The sequence below is a fragment of the Sciurus vulgaris genome (genome assembly GCF_902686455.1).
Source record: "Sciurus vulgaris genome assembly, chromosome: 9".
NCBI lineage: Eukaryota > Metazoa > Chordata > Mammalia > Rodentia > Sciuridae > Sciurus > Sciurus vulgaris.
The window spans coordinates 18,744,759-18,766,363 of NC_136469.1; the positions used below are offsets into that span (position 1 = coordinate 18,744,759).

General features: G+C 35.7%; 2 protein-coding genes and 1 long non-coding RNA gene across 9 annotated transcripts in view; 1 reads left to right on the forward strand and 2 right to left on the reverse strand.

Annotated features, from left to right (window-relative positions):
- LOC306670203 overlaps positions 1-21,605 on the forward strand; it is a 505,412-nt gene that overhangs the window by 417,339 nt on the left and 66,468 nt on the right. The window lies entirely within an intron of this gene.
- Positions 1-21,605, reverse strand: part of ELF2 (E74 like ETS transcription factor 2) — a 103,792-nt gene that overhangs the window by 49,096 nt on the left and 33,091 nt on the right. For 2 of the 7 annotated variants that reach the window (XM_079154831.1, XM_079154829.1), the window contains exon 1: positions 4,886-5,027. The exons of 2 other annotated variants lie outside the window; for them this stretch is intronic. Coding sequence is in view for 2 of the 5 variants with exons in the window: in XM_079154826.1 (XP_079010952.1) it covers positions 4,886-4,940 (55 nt within the window). In the remaining 3 variants the exon portion in view is untranslated. Of the gene's footprint in view, positions 1-4,885; positions 5,052-5,403; positions 5,562-21,605 lie in introns of those variants that run through there. 3 more of the 7 variants (XM_079154826.1, XM_079154828.1, XM_079154830.1) reach the window with 3 other exon arrangements.
- Positions 19,187-21,605, reverse strand: part of LOC306669226 (uncharacterized protein) — a gene marked incomplete at its 5' end in the record, with an annotated part of 36,120 nt that continues 33,701 nt past the window's right edge. The window contains one exon of the mRNA XM_079153102.1: positions 19,187-20,935. The remainder of the gene's footprint in view (positions 20,936-21,605) is intronic.

A 21,605-nucleotide genomic window follows, 5' to 3' on the forward strand; every position in this document is an offset into this window, starting at 1 on the left:
AGGCAGTAAGGAAAAGAGCCAGGAACATACAGTGTTTCTACAAATAAGAAGGCCAGATTGTGAAGCGTCTACTTCTGGATGATTCCTTGAGCCAATGAATTTGGCACAGGAGTGGCCTTTGAAATTTGGTAAACAAAGAGCTTAAGGAGAACAAGTGTAGATGCCAGGAATACAATAACTTAAGGAATGAATGACAAGGAAAAAGTATGGAGGGAAGGCATAAAGCATTTTCTTTTTAAAAAGTAGAAGTGAGAGGAGGATAAAAACACAACAGAGGCGTAAACACAGTTAACAGAATCTTGTCTTACTATTTAGAAGACCTGTCCATGTTTATGGCACACAGGAAAGTGCAAATCAAGAAAAGGGAACTTTTATATGTCACAAGCACTGTATTTCAAGTATTTATTCTATGGAATCCTAACAACCCTGAATTCCTATTTTATGACAGAGAAACACTCTGAAAAGTTTAAAAGCTGCCAATTAAGTGACAAAGGAGAAATCTAAATCTGGAACTACAAATCAGAATCAACGTTCTTTCCTTTCCTACTGAAGAAAGTTACTTAAAAGGTAAGTGGGGGAAAAAACCCAAAACTCAGAAATAGTCACCCAGGATTTTCAGGATTTTCTATCATATTTGATCATTCTTTGACTCTTCTTTCTGTTCTCCAAAATATAAGCATTCCCATGGGCTGGGAAGGGGGCTCAGTGGTAGAGTACGTACCCAGCATGTATGAGGCTTTGGGTTCTGTCTCCAGTACTTGGGGTGGGGGAAGCATCCCTAAAGTTAATTCCTTAATTCTCTGTCCTTTTATTCTATATCACAGAGAGACAAATACAGAACTTAAGTATCTTCTCATAGGGAACTCTTTCCAATACCTCTTCTCTTGGAGATCTTGTTTATGTCCATAGCTTCAAATGATAAGCCCCAAATCAGTCTCTCCTGGACCTTACTTTGCTAAGCTTCATTTGTACTAGACAGTTTCCATTTGTCCCTCCTGGTCTACTGTCCACACTCCTCTGTCCCAGGAGACTGACTTCATCAATAGGGCTCATATGGCTTCAGAACTGGTTTGGTTAATGGAGTGCCATAGCCAGGGGTTACAGAGGGAGGACAATGAAAATCAGGGAACTCAATCCCAGGCCCCCTTTCTGTAGTACTGCCCTGCCCTCCAATTAGCTGTGTCCTTTGATGAAGGTCTCAGAATCTCCCAAGGTGACCTCTCTCCAAAGCTGCAGCTCCTGAGTCTAGCAGTCCTTCCTTCCCCTTGGCCCTTGAGCCAAAGGGCAGAAAACAGCTGCTCCTGCTGTCTTGAAGGACTGCCATCTCTCTTCTGATCAGTCTATGCTTACCCACATGTTCTTAACTAGTCCTTTATTAAAACAGTCCATAAATTTTACTAATTTGAACATGACAGCTCTTTTGTCATGGGATCCTGATACACACTTTGTATATCTTTACTTATATAAATATTCCTTCTTATATGCTCTGCTTCGACTCACAATAGAAATGACTATTACCAAACTTACTTGCTTCCCAAAACAGTTTTGCACTCCTCAAATCCCTATACAGTAACATCTCCATCACTGTAATTTGGTCAAAGAACAGAGTAACACTCTTGCTGACTGTGCCCCTCCTTTATCTGTTATGTAAGTATTGTTAAATTCTCACATTCATACTGTTTTTACAAGTTCCTCCTGTTCCTATTACTCCACTTTGTTTCACTATTTCTCAACTCATCCAATAACAGCTAGTTTCCCTGCCTCATTGTCTCCCCTATAATTTATCCTATATCTACTGAGATACTAATTCCGTAGTACTTTCTACTTGAAACCTTGTAAGTCTGTTTCCTTATATGCTTAATTACTAACTTGAGATTCAATTAAACATATCATACCTATATTTATGTAATTTTTAATAATGCAAACATGAAAATCTGCATTTTCAAATCTCTGTAAAGAATCCAAGAAACTCCTCTCCTCCCAACACTCACCACATTCATCTACCAACAAACAGGCCCTGAACTAGTAGTAGAGTCTACAGTCCAGAGGAAAATTATTTCAGGCCTGTCAGACTGAAGATCACCCTTCATATTTCACAACCATTCCCCAAAGGCTCTGATGAATACTAATCTGAATCTGTCACCACAAGTAATTTCTTACAGGTTTAGATGAATATACCTATTTTAAAAGCTTCAAAATATTGTTTTTCCTGAATATTACCAAATTCAAGAGATCATTAGTATTACACATAAGTGATGTGAGGGAAAAGTAAACTTTTAGTCTATAAGGAGAAGCAAAGGACTGGTGATACAGCTCAGTGGTAGAATTTTCCCCAGCATGCACAAGGCCCTGGGTTCAATCCCCATCACTGCCAAAAAAATGGTGGGGAGAGCAAATAGCCCATAATGTGAAACCCTTTTATACAAAAAATAATGAAGATGGTTAGATGCAAGTCATTATATAATTTTAGGACTCCTACCTGAATAACAATGAGAACACTGCTTATCATATGAGCATACATGCCTGGGTATATAGAATAAAAGAAAAATTTCAATGTGAGCATGCAGTGAGCTGAAACAACAAGTTCATAAATATAACTGTGAACATTTTTAGACTGATGTAACCTAAATTATAGAAGGAGGATTCCAGGAAGTGTTTCTTGGAGGTCAGATTTCAATTACCCCAATTCATCAAGTAAGAACTGCTATCTTATAAATATTCCTTTCCTTTTCACCCCAGTTTCTTTTCTAAAACCTACACATATTTGGTATTTAAGTTATAAAATTTCTGTTGTCCCAAAAATTAACCTGATCCTAATTTACTATCTAAATGGTAAACATACATTAGAGTAAGTCATAACAATCTTTATCCAACCATGTATAATCTAGATATCAAAGAATGAAAATTTATTCAGATTTTAATTCATTTACAAATGCATGATTCTTCAATAGGAACAAAATTAAGCCCAAATTTGCTGATTTAAAAACTAAACTATTAACAATCTTCATAAAGTTACATTAAAATTCATGAGCCAGAATGGAATTAAATGCATAAGACGAACTTCTGAAGTACTTTCATCCTTTCTAGTATAATGTATGTGTTAAAGAAAAATTAATGTCAAAGAAAAAGAAAACTAAAAAAAATTATGTAAGTATTAAAAAACTACTTCTAAAAAAAAAAAGAAGACCACAAAACTATTCTCTGAACCACATTTCCCATTTCCTCGTTTTAAATATCATAATTGCTCCCTCTACCCTGTAAATGACATCATCATCCTCAGTTCAAGAAGACTAAGAAAATTAAATCCCTTAAGTGGTTTACATTCACTTCCTATTAGAAATTGTTCTTTTTTTTGGTGGTGGTGGTGGGGTGGGGGGGGTGCTGGGGATCTAACCCAGGGCCTTGTGCTTGTAAGGCAAGCACTCTACCGACTGAGCTATCTCCCCAGCCCCTAGAAATTGTTCTAACCTGAATTAATCTAACAAAACATTTACAGTCAAATATATAGTTAATAATGTTTGGAGTCAGACACAGTGCAAGTGCCTCTGCCCCTCAAGTGGCTGGAATAGCATTTAGCTCTAGCTATTTGGAAGGCTGAGGCAGGAAGATCATTTAAGCCCAGGAGATCAAAGCCAGCCTGGACAGCACAGTTAGACTCCACCCTAAAAAAAAAAAAAAAAAAAGCAACCAAACATTTGTGTAACATGCTCTAGGATTTTAATATAATATACATTTATCTACTTATGCCAATTTTGCACAGTAACTACTTTTTTTTTTTAAGTTTCCAATCTGCTACCAAAACCAGTCTTATTTATTTTTTTAACATATACTGCAAAATATCATCTATATATATTCTGCTCTACCTATGCTACCTATCTTTTTTTCTGCAAATTGGGTCCAACTCAAGTGTAGTCATGAATGCTATATGTAGTGTTTGGTTCCCCGTTTTGATAAAATGATCTAATCAGCACTTCACCTGCAGTTTGCTGGCCTGGTTATCATCAATGCTCTGAAGAGCAAGATAACTTACAAACATAAAAAAAAAAAAACAAAAAAAACTTTCCTGCTGAAAGTTATTCTCACAGAGCAGAAAGACATCAAATACTCAAAACTTTAATCACAAGTTTGCTATATTTATAGAAATGTATCTAAATATTATAAAATTTTCACTAGGGTAGTAAATCAAGTGTAAGGATTCTTTTTCAACATTAACAGTTGGCCAAAATAAATTTTCATGTTTATTATTATATAACAGTTACCACAACCCTTCTAAGAAAATACCCTATTTTTTGGTCATGATAAAAATAAAAATAATTCTCCAAGAATTATAAGTACTAATCCCAAGTTAAATATACAGCTATTTTACCACACAGATGGAAATAGCAAGATTTCTCAGAAGACAAAAAGGAAAGAACCTGACAGACCACTTGAAAGATACTTCTGACCTACGGGGGAAAAAAAAATCATACTGCACCATCAGCACTGATTTAAAAGAAACTCTTAATCAGTTATAGAATGAGACTACCATATTTATTTTTTTAATTAAAAAGTTATCCTCATACACTAGCCTATTGACTTCTATAAGTAAATAACAACTAGTTGAGTATTTTCATTCCCAGAAAAAAAATAATAAAACAATTTTACTTATGAAGCTGTAATTTTGTCTGTAGGCTCCATGATGAGACTATTTGATCTCAAAGAATTACAATACAGAGCTCTATTATTTCTACAAAGTCCCCTAAACACAGAGGTTTCACTGGTTTCTAAGCTACAGTAAGTAGTATTAAAAAGAGGTTCTTCAGCATAAGACTCATTTGGCAATAGGGACCTTCGAGCTTACAAAATAAGAAAGTCATAAATAATGAACATTTTGCGGGATGTCTACCTGTTTCCACATTCTCGGTCTCAACTTCTTGTTCTTCTGCCACATCTTGCATCATGTAAGTCTCATCGTCATAAACCAGAACCTGGGCTGCATAGCCCTGCTCTAATCTGGCACTTGGCACTGGCTCCACAATCACTGCTGGATATTCAGAAACCTTTTCACTCTCCTACAAGAGCAAATTTAAAAAACAATCAACTTTTTTACTCATAAATTCTGGATTCACTTACAAATCCTTGAGTTCATACAGTTCCACAAAATAAGATAATGTATTACAAATATGAATGAAAAAAAAAAAAGAAAGTGCCAACTTTAATAATCTTTTCAAATCTCAAGAGGCAATCGTTTTAAATAACCAGAGCTTAAGGATTAAGATAGCATATTAAAAACGTGCAAATAATTTCACTCTCTCATGAAAGCCCACTAAAATAGCAGTATAAGACTTTATTTTTTTACCTAAATTCACAAAAAGAAGAGAGAAGAGCAAGAAAGAAGAAGAGAGAAGAGCAACAAAATCTTACAGGACTTAAAGCACATGGATGAGCACAAGGTGGTTTAGCCAACCCAGGAAAGCCGAATCGCAGGCTGGTAACAAAATAAACAGGGACACCAACTGCTCCTGGAAATGGAGAGGCAGCAGGTTATAAGTAAAGAGAAGGAGGTAAAATAAGGAAGATTCCACCTAAGTTGTTGGGAAAGTTCTTTGGTTCCTAGACCTGGCCCTCTTCCTCCCTCCATGATGCAAGCTGGCCAGCTCTCCTCACCTCAGCCAAGGACTAAAGCTACTTTGTGGACAGGGAAAAGCAAAGAGAACCTTTGAGGTACAAGAGGCACACTCCCAGGCATCAGACCACACCAAAACCAGTTTCGAATCCTCTTCTTACTCCCCTGCTCTTAATCCTGAGCAGACACAGACAAACATTACTAGACATCCAAGGAAACCCTCTCAGGAGAGAAAAAAAGATAGGCTGGGAAGAAAAAAATGAAGCAATCTCCAGGAGCAATTGAAAAAAAGATAAATAGAAAGTAAAAGAGAAAAGACAGCAATTGGGCTGGGGTTGCGGCTCAGTGGTAGAGCACATGCCTAACATGTGAGGCACTGGGCTTGATCCTCAGCACCACATATATAAATGAATAAAATAAAGAGCTATCAATATCTAAAAAACATTTTAAATAAAGATAGAAATTATTAGAGGAGCAATTGAACAGGTCCAAAATCTGAGTAACTGAAGTTACAGAAAAAGGAAATGGATGGGAAGGAGGGAAGGAGGGAAGGAGGGAAGGAAGGAAGGAAGGAAGGAGGGAGGGAGGGAGAGCGGGAAGGAAGGAGGGAGGGAAGGAAGGAAGGACAAAACAAGGTTTGGAAAGAAAGCTAAGAAGTAAATGAAGAAAATTTTCTAGAGACAAAGGATATGTGTTGCCTATTTGATAGAATTCACAAAATGTCTAGGAGAAAAAAATATGAGAGGTAGGCAGTAAAGCATATTACTGTGATATATCATAATATTGAGGACAAAAAGAAGTTTCTGTAGAATTCTACAAAGAAAATACAGGTTACATACAAAGAAGCAGAACCCAGACTTCTCAATAGTCATATTGGAAGGAAGATGACAATGAAGCAATTTCTTCAAATTATGAAGGAAAATTATTTCAAAACTAGAATTCTTCACCCAAATTGTCTTATGAAGGTGAAACAAAAATATTTTCTTAGACATGACAGACTTCAAAATATTTACCTTCCTTCTATCCTTTCTCAAGATACAACTGATGACTATATCGCATCAAAAAAAAGAGAATTAACTTTTTTTAAAAGGAAGACAATTTTGGGTACAGAATACAGGACAGCCAACAAAAGACAGCAGTTTTTTGGGGTTTTTTTTTGTTTTGTTTAAACACAGGGCCTTGGCATGTGAGGCAAGCATGCTACCAACTGAGCTATATCCCCAGCCCAGACAGCAGGAATCTATAGGAAGATTATGAAAACAGATCCTAGGATGCCAGCTATGCAACCAGTCCATCTGGTAGCAATGTGACTCCTGAGAAGGGCATGATAAACTGTCATTGTCAAGGTAACCAATGACATCATTCCTAAGGCCAGAATGCCCAGTAAGCCTGTTCCCAGCTTTTAGTCCTAGCTGGCTTACTCTCATGTACCTACTCACTCCACCTTGAACCTCCTATCTGGATCAGATGAGAACACTCATTTCACCCCCAAAATGTGGTCTACTTTGTCTTCTCCACAAGTTGAGAAAGGCCACCATAAGCTTAGAGACAAAAAAAAAAAAAAAAAGAGAACCCATTCTCTTTGCACTACCATTCATGGACCAGACCAGACATGCCTTATGCCGCCCAAGAACTAACTCATGTTAGTGGCACTGATTAACTGAGGAGAAGCTCATGAAACAGAGAATTTGCTATGGGACTACCCTGCTGTCTTCCCTGGAAGGCTTAAGATAATACTGGTCTCTCCTAAATCAGCTGGGTTCACCATTTTTTTTTTTTTTCATTTTCTCAAAATAAATATTGTCTAGGAATATTTCCATAGATGGTAACTATAAAGAAAACTAAAGAAATGAGAGTATATAAGTCAGGATAAATGGCACCTCTAGGGGCAAGGATGGGATATAAGAGAGAGGCACACTCAGTTATTCTAAAATGCTAGTTATTTCTATTTTTTAACCTGAATAATAGGTAGTATGGTTTTTTTTAATTCTTAGAATGTACATATTTATCTTATACTTCCTTCTTTTTTTACTGTAGCCTTCCTCCTCAGGACAGCCCCATTCTTAGGTTTCAAACAGCACTTCTATGCTGATTACTTCTGAGAATTTATCCTCCATTCTAACCCATCACCTGAATGCAAAACCAAAATTTTTTTTTTTTTTTGGACAGGGCTATATTGTGCCAGGCTGGGTCTGAACTCATGATCCTCCAGCCTCAGTCTCCCAAGTACCTGGGAGCACAGGCATGCACCGCCATGCCTGCCTCAGAACCATCAAATTCAAAACTATCAACTTATCACCACTACAGGAATATTTAGCCAACATTTCAAGCTTAACATGTCTAAATGGAACAAATGATCAGCATCTTTCCCTCTTCCTCCCACTCTGCTCATTTCTAAACCTCAGGGGGTTTTTTGTATTGAAAAAGGAAATTTTAATATTCATATTTCATTCATAGAGTCCAAAATAAAATATGCACAAAATAATTAGCACTGCATCTACCACAAAGTACACAGTGATGGCTGTTATTATATTGTAACAGTAGTCTTCAAATTTATTTGTCCTGTTACTTCTCTGCACAAAGAAAAAGCTTTAATGACTTCCCATTTGTCTAAGAGGCAAGGTTAACATACTTGATACCTAACACTGGAATATAACCCCCACCCCACCTACCTCTAAAAAGAACTTAAGTCCCAACCCCTAGTAGCTACAAATATATCCTTTTCACAAATAGGGTCTTTTGCAAATGATCAAGTTATGATGAGACAGGATGAGCCCTAATCCAATCTGACTATATCCTTATAAGAAGGGAAATTTGGACAGGCAAACACAAGTAAGGGAAGATGATGTAGAGGTACAAAGAGAACACCACCTATAGGCCAAGGGATGATTAACTAGAAAGCTAGAAGAGAGCCAGGGAGGAAATCTGCATTTGCACCTCATAGAAGGAATCAACTCACCCAAAACACTGATTTCAATATTGTAGCTTCCAGAACTGTTAAAGCGATAAATGTCTGTTACTATAGCAGCCCCAGAAGACTAGTTCACCACCTTTACAATCTTACTTCCCGCATTATTTCCCAGAAGCTATCTGATTACTGGCATTGCCTCTAGTTCCTAAACACAAACCTTTCCATGACTTCTGCTCGTTACTTTGTAGCCTTCACATCTATCCAAATCCTTTTCATCTACTGAAGATTTTCATTCATTTCAGGAAGTTGCCATAATCCACTCTGAACCAGTTTTTCACCCAAATACTTTTAGAGCAAGTTGTTTGTCCAATATCGTTATTGTTCATTATACTATAATTATTTACATATCCAATTCCTTGACTGAACTCTTAGATATCTGAGAGCAAAAGTCTTAACCAATGCCTACATCCTCCAACAATATACACTTCACATAAAGCTTGGTTCACAGAACCATAAAACTCAACAATTTTTTTACCTTAACAGGTATTCACAGATTCAACATTTGCTACTTAACAGAGTAACTTCAGGAGCTTTTTCCTCGCACCAGATGATAGAAGAACAGAGGGCCCACTACATGCAGATTTGCAGATTATTATCACCTGTGTAGAGGAGCTATTTTTATTGGAAAACAGAAGAAGAGGAAAGAATCAGGAGTCCTTGCTTTAAAACGGTAAAAAGTAACACATCCAGTAAGCTATTCTATCTGAGACTGCTTTGCTTAAGTCACCAAAATATGAAACAATTGAAATGCACGAAATCCAGATTCAGTTGGTCTTGACACAAACTAATTCTCTAGAAGCTATGATTGACAGATTTAGCAAAGAAATACAGGCTACCCAGTTAGTCTATATTTCAGATAAACAATGAAAAATAAATATAAGAATGCACCATATGGGCTGGGGTTTTAGCTCAGTAGTAGTGTGTTTGCCTAGCATGTGTGAGGTACTGGATTCGATCCTCAGCACCGCATAAACAAAATAAAGGTATTGCATCCATCTACAACTAAAAAAAAAAAAAAAATACACACACACACACATATATATGCGTCATGTAATACTTGAGACATGTAAAGTAAAATATTACTTGCTATTTATCTGAAATTCAAATTTAACTGGATGTCCCATATTTTATCTGGCAATCTTACTATAAGTTCTAACAGTGACTTTGAAACTTCCATTCGAGGAGGTTCTTTGTTTAAAGAGGCAAGATAAAGGTGTACTGGCACATGCCTGAAACCTCCCGGACTGGGAGGCTGAGGCAGAAGGATCACTCATTCAAGGCCAGCCTGGAGGCGAGCCTTGGCAACATAGCGAGACCCTGTCTCAAAATACAAACAAAATAGGAGCTGGGCATGAGGCTCAGTGGTAAGACAACCCCTGGGTTCAATCACCCCCCCCACACACACACACTGACAAAAGGGAAAGATGAGAGCCATCTTACGTGTTTACCTATAAAGTGCTTTTATATGCACTTAGTCATTGTTCCCAGGTATTAGAAGTTTACAAAAACAAATAAAATGGCTACATACAGTGATAATTATAATCTTTTTATCACTGTATTTCAAGAATAGATAGACATGAAATTAAGGAGTATGCAAAGAATACATAAATTTGTTTCACATTTTTGCTCTTGTGGTAGAGGAAGGCCACCTTCATAAGTCTTATCAAAACTAAAATGTGAAGTGTTAGAGATTTGGGGGTAACTAATGGTCCTACCTCCCACTGTGAACCCCCAGAAGTCATTTCAAATAAAAATATAACTAGCTTGCTATGCAAACCCAGTTTCAAGACCCCTAACTAGCCCGGCAAGGTGGTGGCCCCACCTATAATCCCAGCAGCTTCAGAGGCTGAGGCAGGAGGATGGTGAGTACAAAGTCAGCCTCAGCAACTCAGTGAGATCCTGTCTCTAAAAAAAAATACAAAATAGGGCTGGGGATGTCTAATAAACAGATATATATCTATGCAATGAGAGTATGCATAGACAATAAGTTAAGGCAGATATCCATATAGTGGCATGGAAAACTATGCATGATATAAAGAAGTCAGGGAGGGGGACGGGCTACAGGACAGTACTACTTTAACATTCCACTTCTATAGAAATTCAATTTCTATATACATTTCAAAGTCTAGAAAAATATACCTCAAGCTATCAACAATCTTGTGGGAGAGAGGTGAGCAGACAAAAGATGGCATTTTATTTTCTTAGTATGTCTGAGTTTACTCTTTTTTATAATGATCAAATATAACTAAGAAAAATCAAAATACCTTTTTCATTTAAAAATAACAATTGGAACAATAACAAAAACTTAAAACCAATAACACAAACTGAATTTGCCTCATATTTTAAAATCTTATTTTTAATCAACTTTATCCATTTATATAAATAAAATGCATCCATATTGTGTATAGTCCTATGAATTTTCACAAATGCAGACATCCCTGTAACTACCATTACAGTCAAGAAATACATACCAGAAAGTTCCTTTGTATCCCTAAATCACTCAGCACCCCCAAAGACAAGCCCTGGCAACACAGCCATCAATCTACATCTGTAGATTTATATCCTTACAGTTCTACCTTCTCCAAAATTTCATATTGGAATGAACAATTTGTCCTCTTTTATGTCTGATTTCTTTTTTTCTAGTACTGGTGACTGAACCTGTGGCCCCTCTACCACTGAGCTATATCCCCAACCCTTTTTACACTGTGAGACATAGAGTCCAAGCTGCTCAGGCTTGTCTCAAATTTTTTTTTTTTTTTTTTTTTTTTGTAGTTGTAGATGGACAGCATGCCTTCATTTGTCAGTGCCTCTTGTGTGCGAGGCAAATGCTCCATCACTGAGTTATAGTCCCAGCCCCGTCTCAAACTTTTGATCCTCCTGCCTCAGCCTCCCAAGCAGGTGAATCCTAAAAGCTGCTATTTATATGTGTTGTCTGTGTCCATAGTTAATTTCTTTTTATTTCTGAAAAATACCACTGTAGCTAAACCAATTTTGTATCCAATTACCCATCTTCCTATGGTTACAACGCTATGAACCTCCCTGCTCTTCCCTTCCCTGCCATTCCATTTGGTATTTACCTAGGTGTCTAATTATGAGATCATGTTACTCTTACAGTTAATTTTATTTATCTATTTATTTTGGTACCAGGGATTAGATCCAGGGGCACTTATCCGCTAAGCCACATGCCCAGTCCCCTTTCATTTTTTAATTTTGAGACAGGGTCTCGCTGAGTTGCTAAGGTCCTCACTAAGTTGCTGTAGGGATGGCCTTGAACTTGTAATCCTCTTGCCTCAGCTTCCCAAATCACTGGGATTACAGGCATGCGACACCATGCCTGACTTGTATAGTTAACTTTAAAAGGACTTGTCAAATTATTTTCCAAAGTGGTTACATTATTTTACAACCCCATTAACAATGTATGAGAGTTCCAGCTGCTCCATATCCTTCCAACATGTGGTTTCACTCTGTAATTATCATCATTCTGTGTAAATTCATAGTAGGATCTTCTTGTGATTTTAATTTGCATTTCTCTGGTGGCTAATAATATTGGGCATTTTAATAAGTGCTTACTGGTCATCTGTATATTCAACTCTTTGGCCTATTTTAATGGGTTATCTCCCTCTTATTATTTTTTATTTTCTGAATATATTTTTTAGATACATTTTAAGTTTGTCCGTCAGAGATGTAGTGAATGGTTGGTTGTCAGTGTGGCAATGTTAAGAAGCAATGTGTTTTTAAGAGGTAGGGCCTACTGGGATGTTTTTGGGCCCTGAGGCATTATTCTTAAAAGGGTTTAAGGTAGTTTTTATGGGACCCTGAGGGAGTCATAAAAGTGAGCCTTGCCCTCCTTGGCCACAATGGGTCCCTATCTCACCAGGTGATGTCTCATTTCTGTATGTATTTCCATTAGCATGATGCCATCTACTATAGGACGTTCACCAAAGTTGAACACAAATTGGCAACCTCCAGATCTGTGAGCTAAGTAAACATCTTTTCTTTATAAAATGGACTAATACAAAGCCTGTTATCAGTATATGTATTGAATATTTTCTTCCAATCTTTGGTTTTCATTTTCACAACAGAAATTTTAAAACAGCAGATTTTTTTTTTGGGGGCGGGGAGGATAGTACCAGGGATTGAACTCAGGGGTACTCGATCACTGAGCCACATCCCCAACCCGATTTTGTACTTTATTTAGAGACAGGGTCTCCCTGAGTTGCTTGGCACTGCGCTTTTTCTGAGGCTGGCTTTGAACTTGTGATGCCCCTGCCTCAGCCTCACTGGCCTCTGGGGTTATAGGTGTGCACCACTGCACCTAAATAAGAGCAGAAACTTTTTTATTTTAATGAAGTTCAATTCATCATTCTCTTTAAATTCATGTTTTTGTGTTCAATTTACAAAATTATGGCCTCCTGTATTTTCTTCCAGAAGTTTTTAGTTTGGTTTGCATAACCAAAGTTGAGTTATTCATTGTACACAATGTTGAGAAAGGATTGTGGATTATTTGCATATGGATGATTAGTTGTTCCACCATTATCTGTTAAAAAGCCTATCCTTTCTCCATTGAATCATATTATTCCATTTAATTCCATTACTGAAAAATCAAGCAGTCATGTATGTGTGGGACTACATTAAGCTCTACTGATCCACATGTCTTTTGGTTTCCCCATACAATACCATCTCAATCAGTGGTACTTACAATAAGTCTTCAAGTCAGGTATGTAAGTCCTTCAACTCTGTCCTTAACCATAATATGTCTGCTGTTTCATAAACAAGGCTTCTCTCTCCATAATTAAGGATTCTAAGTCCTTAATTTCTCTCAACAATATTTTAGTTTACTATGTACTGATCTTACATAAACCTGTTTCATTTCTTCAAACACATCCTATGATTTTGATGCTGTTATATAATATTGCCTTTTAAATTTTATTTTCCAATTGTATGTTGCTAGTACATATAATAACAATTGATTCTTACATATCTACATTCTAATGTAGATAATACATAATACCATTCTAAATGTATGGGCTCTAAAAGTTGTGTTAGGTTTCTTGGAAATTTCTAACCCTTAGTACCACTAAGTACTACTTAGTACCACATGATTCATCATCTAGAAAGGCAATTTTACTACTTCTTAAGAACACCAATATGTAGGTAAACTTTTTTTTTTTCCTTGACTTGTAGCAACGCTGCCGGCGCAGTGTGGAAAAGCAACAGTGACAGCAGCCAAACCTGCTCTCAAACTTCAAGGAAAAAACACTTGTCTTTTACCATCAGTACAAAGTTTACTGTGGGTTTTTCTTAGATGCACTTTATCAGGTTGAGGAAGTTGCCCTTTAATACTTGTTCAGGGTGTTTATATAACCAATAGATGATGAAATCTGGCAAAGGGATCTGTAGCCTTTGACATGATCACATAATATTTCTTCTGAATTTGGCAAATATAGTGACTTATACTGACTTTTTGCAGGTATTTTTTTTGTTGCTAATTTCTAGTTAAATTCTTTAGTCAGATAATTTTCTCCATATTATTTTAATCACTGAGATTTGTTTTATAGCTAACCTACCTTGGTTAACTGACCATGTAAGCTTGAAATCAATGTGTATTCTGCTGCAGTTGGGCAGTCTATAAATGCCCAGCAGGTGAAGTAAAATGGTAATGTCATTCAAATCTTCTAAAGCTTTACTGACTTTGTGTATACTTATTCTGTCCATTACTGAGAGGAATGCAGCAATATAATCAACTAATATGTGGATTTATCTATTTTTTATTGAAGTTTAGTCAGCTTATGCTTAATGATTCTTTTATTATTTATGAAATTTCATTATCCCTGGTAGTGGAGTCCACCTTTTTATGATTAATATTTGCATAATATATATCTATTTCTATACTTTTAACTTTTACTTTTTCAGTGGTACTAAGGGTTGAACCCAGAGGTCTTTTACCATTGAGCTGCATCTCCAGCCCCTTTTGAAATTTTATTTTGGAGTCAGTCCAGCTAAATTGCTGAGGCTGGCTTTCAACTTCCAATCTTCCTTGCCTCGGCCTCCCGAGTTGCTGGGATTACAGGCATGTGCCACTGCACACTGCTCTATTCTTTTAAACTGCTATTACTCTTAAAATGAATTTCTTATATGAACCATAAAAAGGTGTGGTTTTTTTTTACAAAACTCAATCTACCTTTTGATTGGAATGTTTAGAATATTCACATTTAATATCAATAAAACTGGGTTTAAATCTACAATCTTGTTCTTTGTTCACTGAACTGAGTATTGTTTAGTACTAATTTCATTTCAAGCTGTGGCTTACTAGCTATGTTTCTGTCCTTTATTTCTTGGTGGTTGCTTTAGATTTTACATTATGCTTCTTAACTTATCAGTTGACCTACAAATAACATGCTACTTTATGTTTAATAAGTTATAATAGTATCCTTCCAATTCTCTCCTCTCACCCTTTTAGTATACTGTCATACATTGACTTCTTCACATTATAAACTCCAAAACTCATTGTTTTTATTTTGCCCTTGAACAATTATCTTTTTAAGAATGTAAAAATCATTTTATACACTGAAAAATGTTGAGGGTCGATATCATAAATGTTCTTACAACAATAAAATAAACATTTCTAATTGATTTTACAAAGAATTTTAAATTTGCCCACACATTAACCATTTGTCCAGTGTTTTCATTCCTTTGCGTAGATCCAAGTTTCCAGATGGTATCATTTACCTTCTGTCTAAAGAATTTCTTGTAGGATAGATATGATAATAATAAATTCTCTCAGCTTTTGTTTTATGGGAAAAAATTCACTTTGAAGATATTCTTTTCTGGATATAAACTTGTAGGTTGACAGTTTTATTCCTACAGTTTCTTAAAGATATCATTATCCTCCAACTTGCATAGTTTCAGCAAAGATATCTGTAGTGCTTATCTTAGTTCTTCTGAATGGAATGAGTTTTTTCCTCTGGCTGCTTTTGATATTTTTTTCTCAGACACTGGCTTTCTGCAGTTTTATTATAATGTACTTGAGTGTCTATTTGTTCTATGCCTTATCCTGCATGGTGTTTAAAATTCCTGGATCAATAGGTCTAATCTTTTCATCAAGTTTGGGAAATTTATGACCATTGTTTCTTCATATATTTTCTTCTGTTCCCCTCCTTTTCTCTCACTTTGGGATTCAAATTACATGTATCTTAAGGCAACCTGATGTCCCACAGATAAGAGTCTCTGTTCTTCCTTTTGGGAGGGTGGGACTGGGATTGAACTCAGGGTTGCTTAACCACTGAGCCACATCCCCAGTCCCCCCCCCCTTTTTTTTTATTTAGAGACAAGCTTAGGCTGGCTTTGAACTTGCATACTCCTACCTCAATTTCCCAAGCCCCTGGGCTTACAGGGGTCCACCACCAATTCCAGCTACTTTCCTTTTTTTTTTTTTTTTCCTCTTCTTTTTTTTTTTTTTTTTTTTTGGGGGGGGGTGCTGGGATCGAACCCAGGGCCTTGTGCTTGCAAGGCAAGCACTCTACCGACTGAGCTATCTCCCAGCCCCTCCTCTTCTTTTCTCTATGGTTTGTTTATGTAGTTTCCATGGCTGTCTTCATATTTACTGATCTTTTCTTCTATGGTACCTAAGTTATTTTTTGATCCTTTCTTCTATGGTACCTAAGCTTTTATAATCCTTTCTAATGAATTTTTTTTTTTTCCAGACAGTATGTATTTCATCTCTAGAAGTGTTATTTGGTTCTTTTACAAAAACTTTACATTGTTAGGTGATACATTCTGGTATCTTTAAGTGTCATGGCAAATATTTATGGATCAACTTTTTGGGGGGAAAGAGGATCAAATCCAGGTCCTTGTAGAAGCTAGACAAGTATTCTAACACTGATTTACATCCCCAGCCTCCAGATCAACTTTTGAGGTCTATTTTTAAAACTTTAGACTATCATTATTCTAGAGCATGGTTAGTCTGACACAGTCCTTCTGGAATCCCCTGGGCATTCAACAATGACTTTCCATTATAGTTGTCTGGAATGCCCATATCTCCCAGTCCTAAGGAATTTTAAAATTTTCAATAAATTACTGGGATTATGCGTTTTTGATAATTATTTACCTGGCATCATGGAGTTTCTTATACCTCAATAAATGAGTAATAAGCTAAGGCTGAGGGAAGCCCAGGGCAGTTTCTGTGTTCCTTTAGGGGAGCTTTCCTTTTGGATATGCTACTCACTTCAGCCTCTCCAAATTCACATTTTTGTTCCCTTACTTGAGTGAGACAGTAACATCTGCTTAGGTCCCTTTCCCCCGCACTGTAGCCCAGAAAGTGGCAGTAATCCAGTACGATCACAGAGACACCCTTCTCTTCCCTCAATATTGCCAGCTGTTCAATATTTTCTAACTATGGTTCCATATGCTTTGTCTATTCTGCTAGCTGTTTATGCTGGTCTCAGTTATTCCATCATAATCTGAAGTGGAAAAACTCCTAATTTGTTTCTCTGAAAGCAGATGTTCTCTAGAACTTGTATTTACTGTTTTGTTTTTAATTTAAATCCTCCCCCACCTTTTTTTTTCAGTATTAATTCCCCATTTCTAAGAGACCCGCCAGCAATACATTTCCTTTTCAAAAACTTCTGAAATATTTATTCTTCTATATGAACTTTTGGCCCATACCATCAATTTTCCCTAAACTTGCCCAAACATTTGATAGAGATGGAATAAAATACATAGATATGGGTAAACAGATATCATACATGATATTGATCATTTCCATTTCTCTCATCCAAGTCAAAGTATATTTCCTTGTTAAAGACTTTTTACAAAAGATAAGAGACTATCCTTATCTCCTCTACAATTTTAAATGAAGTGCCCTAGTACTTCATCATTAAACAGATGCTAGACCTTGATTTATTAGATAGCAGTGGTGTTTTTTCTTTTCTTTTTCTTCTTACACTGGGGGTTGAACCCAGGGGTGCTATACCAATGAACTACATACCCAGTTCTTTTTTTTAATGTTTTATTTTTGAGATATAGTCTAAGTTGCAGAGACTGGCCGTGAACTTGCAATCCTCCTGGTCTCAGCTTCCCAAATCATTGGGATCACAGGCATCCATCACTATGCCCAGCTTATCAACTGTTTTTTATAATGTAAAGAAAATCTATATTCATGTTAAAGAGTTCTTATCAAGAACGGATATTGAATTTTATAAAATACCATTTCATCAAGAATCTTATCTGCTACTGACAAATTATAATTTTCTTTACTTTTCTTTTTTTTTTTTTTTTTTTTTTTTTTTTTCTTTTGGTGCTGGGGATTGAACCCAGGGCTCTGTGCTTGTAAGGCAAGCACTTTACCAACTGAGCTATATCCCCAGCCCCTTATATTTTCTTAATATTAAATTATTTCTATATATCTAAAGTCTATTTGGTAATTGAATTATTAAATATGACTATTTTACATATTTTTGTTTTGTTTTGCGGTGCTGGGGATTGAACCCAGGACCTTGAGCTTGCAAGGCAAGCACTCTTCCAACTGAGTTATCTCCCCAGCCCTGTATTACTTTTTTAAAATAATGCTTGCATCTATAATCATTGAGTAAGATTGCAGTTTACTTTTATGTAATATCATTCTCAGAAATACAAAAATCCTAATTTTTTCCCTAATGTATAATCAGAAAAAAGTTATAAAAATATGAAGCTTGAAAAATCATAATTCTCCAGATATCTACCACTTTTTAGTGTATGGGAGGTTAACTAGGGACTGAAATTCAGGAGCATTTACCATTGACCACACAACCCCCACCCCCGCTCCCCCCCTGCTTTTTTTAAAGACAGGGGTGGCTTCAAACCTGGATTTTCCTGCCTGAGCTTCCAAGTCAATGGGATTATCCACCACTTCTTAAACATTTCCTTTTTCTTTTGATTTAGTACTATGATTACAAATCTAACAGTTCATTTTTTTACCCACCCTGCATTTTAGAGCATAGACATTCTTCTATATAGTAAATATATTCCTGAAAAGTTGTTCATAAAACAAAAACCCACCTTTAAAATTCCATTATCCTCAAACTCCTTTTGTAAAATCAGAATATATTTCCATATTAGTGACTCTTTCTCCCTGAAATTCTCTTCCCTAGATTTTCTTTGGCCACTCTTACTTCATTTACCGCTAACTAAAATATTACCTCTTCAGAAAAATCCTCAATGACTTCCCTAATTAAAATACATATTTACCATCTTCTCCATTCATGTCTAACCCTGAATTATTTTCCATAGCTCTTCTGAAATACTTTATCCTCAGTACCTAGAAAAGTACTTGATATACAGTAAGTAATCAATTAATATTTGTCAAAGGAAAAAATGAATGAATTAAGCATGTACCTTCATGGTATAATTTGAATAAATGTTTTCCCAAAACGGTAGCTCCCACTCTTGTACCACACCACCCAAAATGTCTAGTAACGGTGCAACCTTCTTTTGGGTTCAACCACCTTATTCTGACTTCCTCCATAAAATATGACCACCCTATAAACTACCATATAAATCATTAGCTAATAAGAACTTAGTGGAGGCAGGGGTTGTGGCTCAGTGGTACAGCACTCACTAGCACATATGAGGCGCTGGGTTTCTATCCTCAGCACCACATAAAAATAAATAAATAAAATAAAGGAATATTGTCCATCCAACTAAAAATTTTTTTTTAATTTAAAAATAATTAAGAACTTGGTGAAGTCATTTAATTTTCTTCCATGATAATCAGTTCTTCTGGCCCTGAACACTAGGGGTTCAATGTAAAGGAGAAAAATACAAGGAGTCTTTCAGAAATGAACTGCTGCCCCCCCTCCATAGTAATGGTACTTTTTAATCAGCTCAAGTAACTATATTGTGCTATTGTTCTTCACAGCTCCCCTTCATAGGAATAAATAACCAACACAGCAAATCTATAAGACAAAGTGTTTACAGGAAGTAGTGGTATTTGATCAGGGTGATATAGGAGGGGTTGAAAGTCCCCTGAGTCCTTCATCTCTTGGTGAATCATACCTAGAGGTGATCATACAGAAAGTGAATCTTAAAGGAAGAAATAAATTGATGATGGGAATAAAATAGGTTCTACAGCTGTGGCTTCTCTTAATGAGCTTTGAACCAGTTTTAGATTCAAATACAAAGGGAACAACTTAGGAGTCAGCAAGTCCACAAATATTTCATCCCCTTCCCACTGAATTTGTCCATCACAGATCTGGAACTTAGAAGACCAAAGAAACAAAAAGAAAAAAACAAAAAGAATCCAGACTCCAAAATATACAGCATGATATCCTAACTTGTTTCTGAAAATGTACCACTATACCATTAAACTAGTACCAAACCCTAACACCATGCCTTTCACAAAGAATAGAGAAAACAAACTTTTGGGAAAATCATCCATTTTTCCACCTCCTCTCTAACCAAATATGGATCCATTATTATGACAGCACTATTGTAACTTAGTTCCCTTCCAATATTCAGTTTTCACTGAATAGCAAGAATAGAAGCCAAGACCACAAAGTCTATATTTTCAACTCCTCTTATTCTTCGGTATTCCTCAATAACAAGAAAATGATGATATATGCTAATGATTCAAAATTCTACATGTATAAAATTTCAAAACCTGAATTTCTTTTCTGATTTAACTATCTAAATTCATAAATGAATATATATTAGATTAAAATGATAGATTGCCACAATGATTAGAATATCCAAGAAACAAAGATGATAAGTAAAACAAGTACTAAATTCTAACTCAAGATGAATCTAATTTAGGTATTAGGTACAGTATATTTCTATATGCTCTATAAATCCAAACAATGGATATTACAAAGAATTTAAATTTATCTCACAATAAATGCTATAATGTTCTATTTTTTCCTCCTTCATGTTCATTTTAACATTGGCAAGTTCCAAAAATTCAAAAGAGCTTGCAGCACCTTCTTCAATTTCTATTATTTAAATTATATGAGGATACATATGTACATATACAAATTTCATGCATTGTACATTACTACCCTCAAATACCTCTTTCCATTAATTTCAAAATTAGTTCATGCATTGATTTCTATGAACAAAACAGAAATGTAATACATTGGATGCCTAACCTCTTGATTTCTACTCCATTGCTGGAAAGCTCCAAAACAGAACCTCCACCTCTCAACCACTGCTGATGTCATCATTTATTCCCTGAGGAAGCTTCAAATGCTATGAATCAATGCAATTAAAGGTTCATAGATGATTGCCAGTGTTATGAGTCTGCATTATCATATTTTAAAAGTCAATATAGATGGAGTAGGAGTAGTTATCCAGAAATCCAGTCTTCTAAAGATGATTAACCAGAGAGCCTAAAAAAAAGGAAGAATTTGAAAAAGTCATAAAAAATATGGAGAGATATAAAATACAACTTAAGGTTTGCAATCTAATTTTTTTATTTGTTCTAATCAGTTATACCTGACAGTAGAATGTATTTGACACATCATACATAAATGGACTATAACTTCTCATTCATCTGGTTGTACAGATGTAGAGTTACACAGGTCATGTAATTATATAGGCATGCAGGATAATAATGTCCAATTAGTTTGCAATCTAATTTTTACTGGTTTAACTAAGAAAAAGAGCACAGGCTTCTACATCTCTAACTCAATAGAGGGCAGTAATGAGCATTCTATGTCTTAAGAGTTTTAATTCAAGTTCATTAACTCATTGCATAAAATTTTCACTAGCTATTGTATACAGATGATATGATTATAAACTTCAGGAGATAAAACATTACAAATTTCTCCCTTTACTGGATATAATTTTAATTGCCAAATTATCTTAATGGAATTTTTAAAAAATATTTATGAATTGATATATAAATTATGCCGAACTGAGACCAGTTCTAAAACTTTTTAACCTATTTAACAAATTTAAATATTGTTAGTTTTAAAATATTCCACTCTTATTCTGTGGCTCATTTGGTTTGTTTGTTTGAATAATATAATTAGAACTGTTTTATGCTTATGGCAGCAA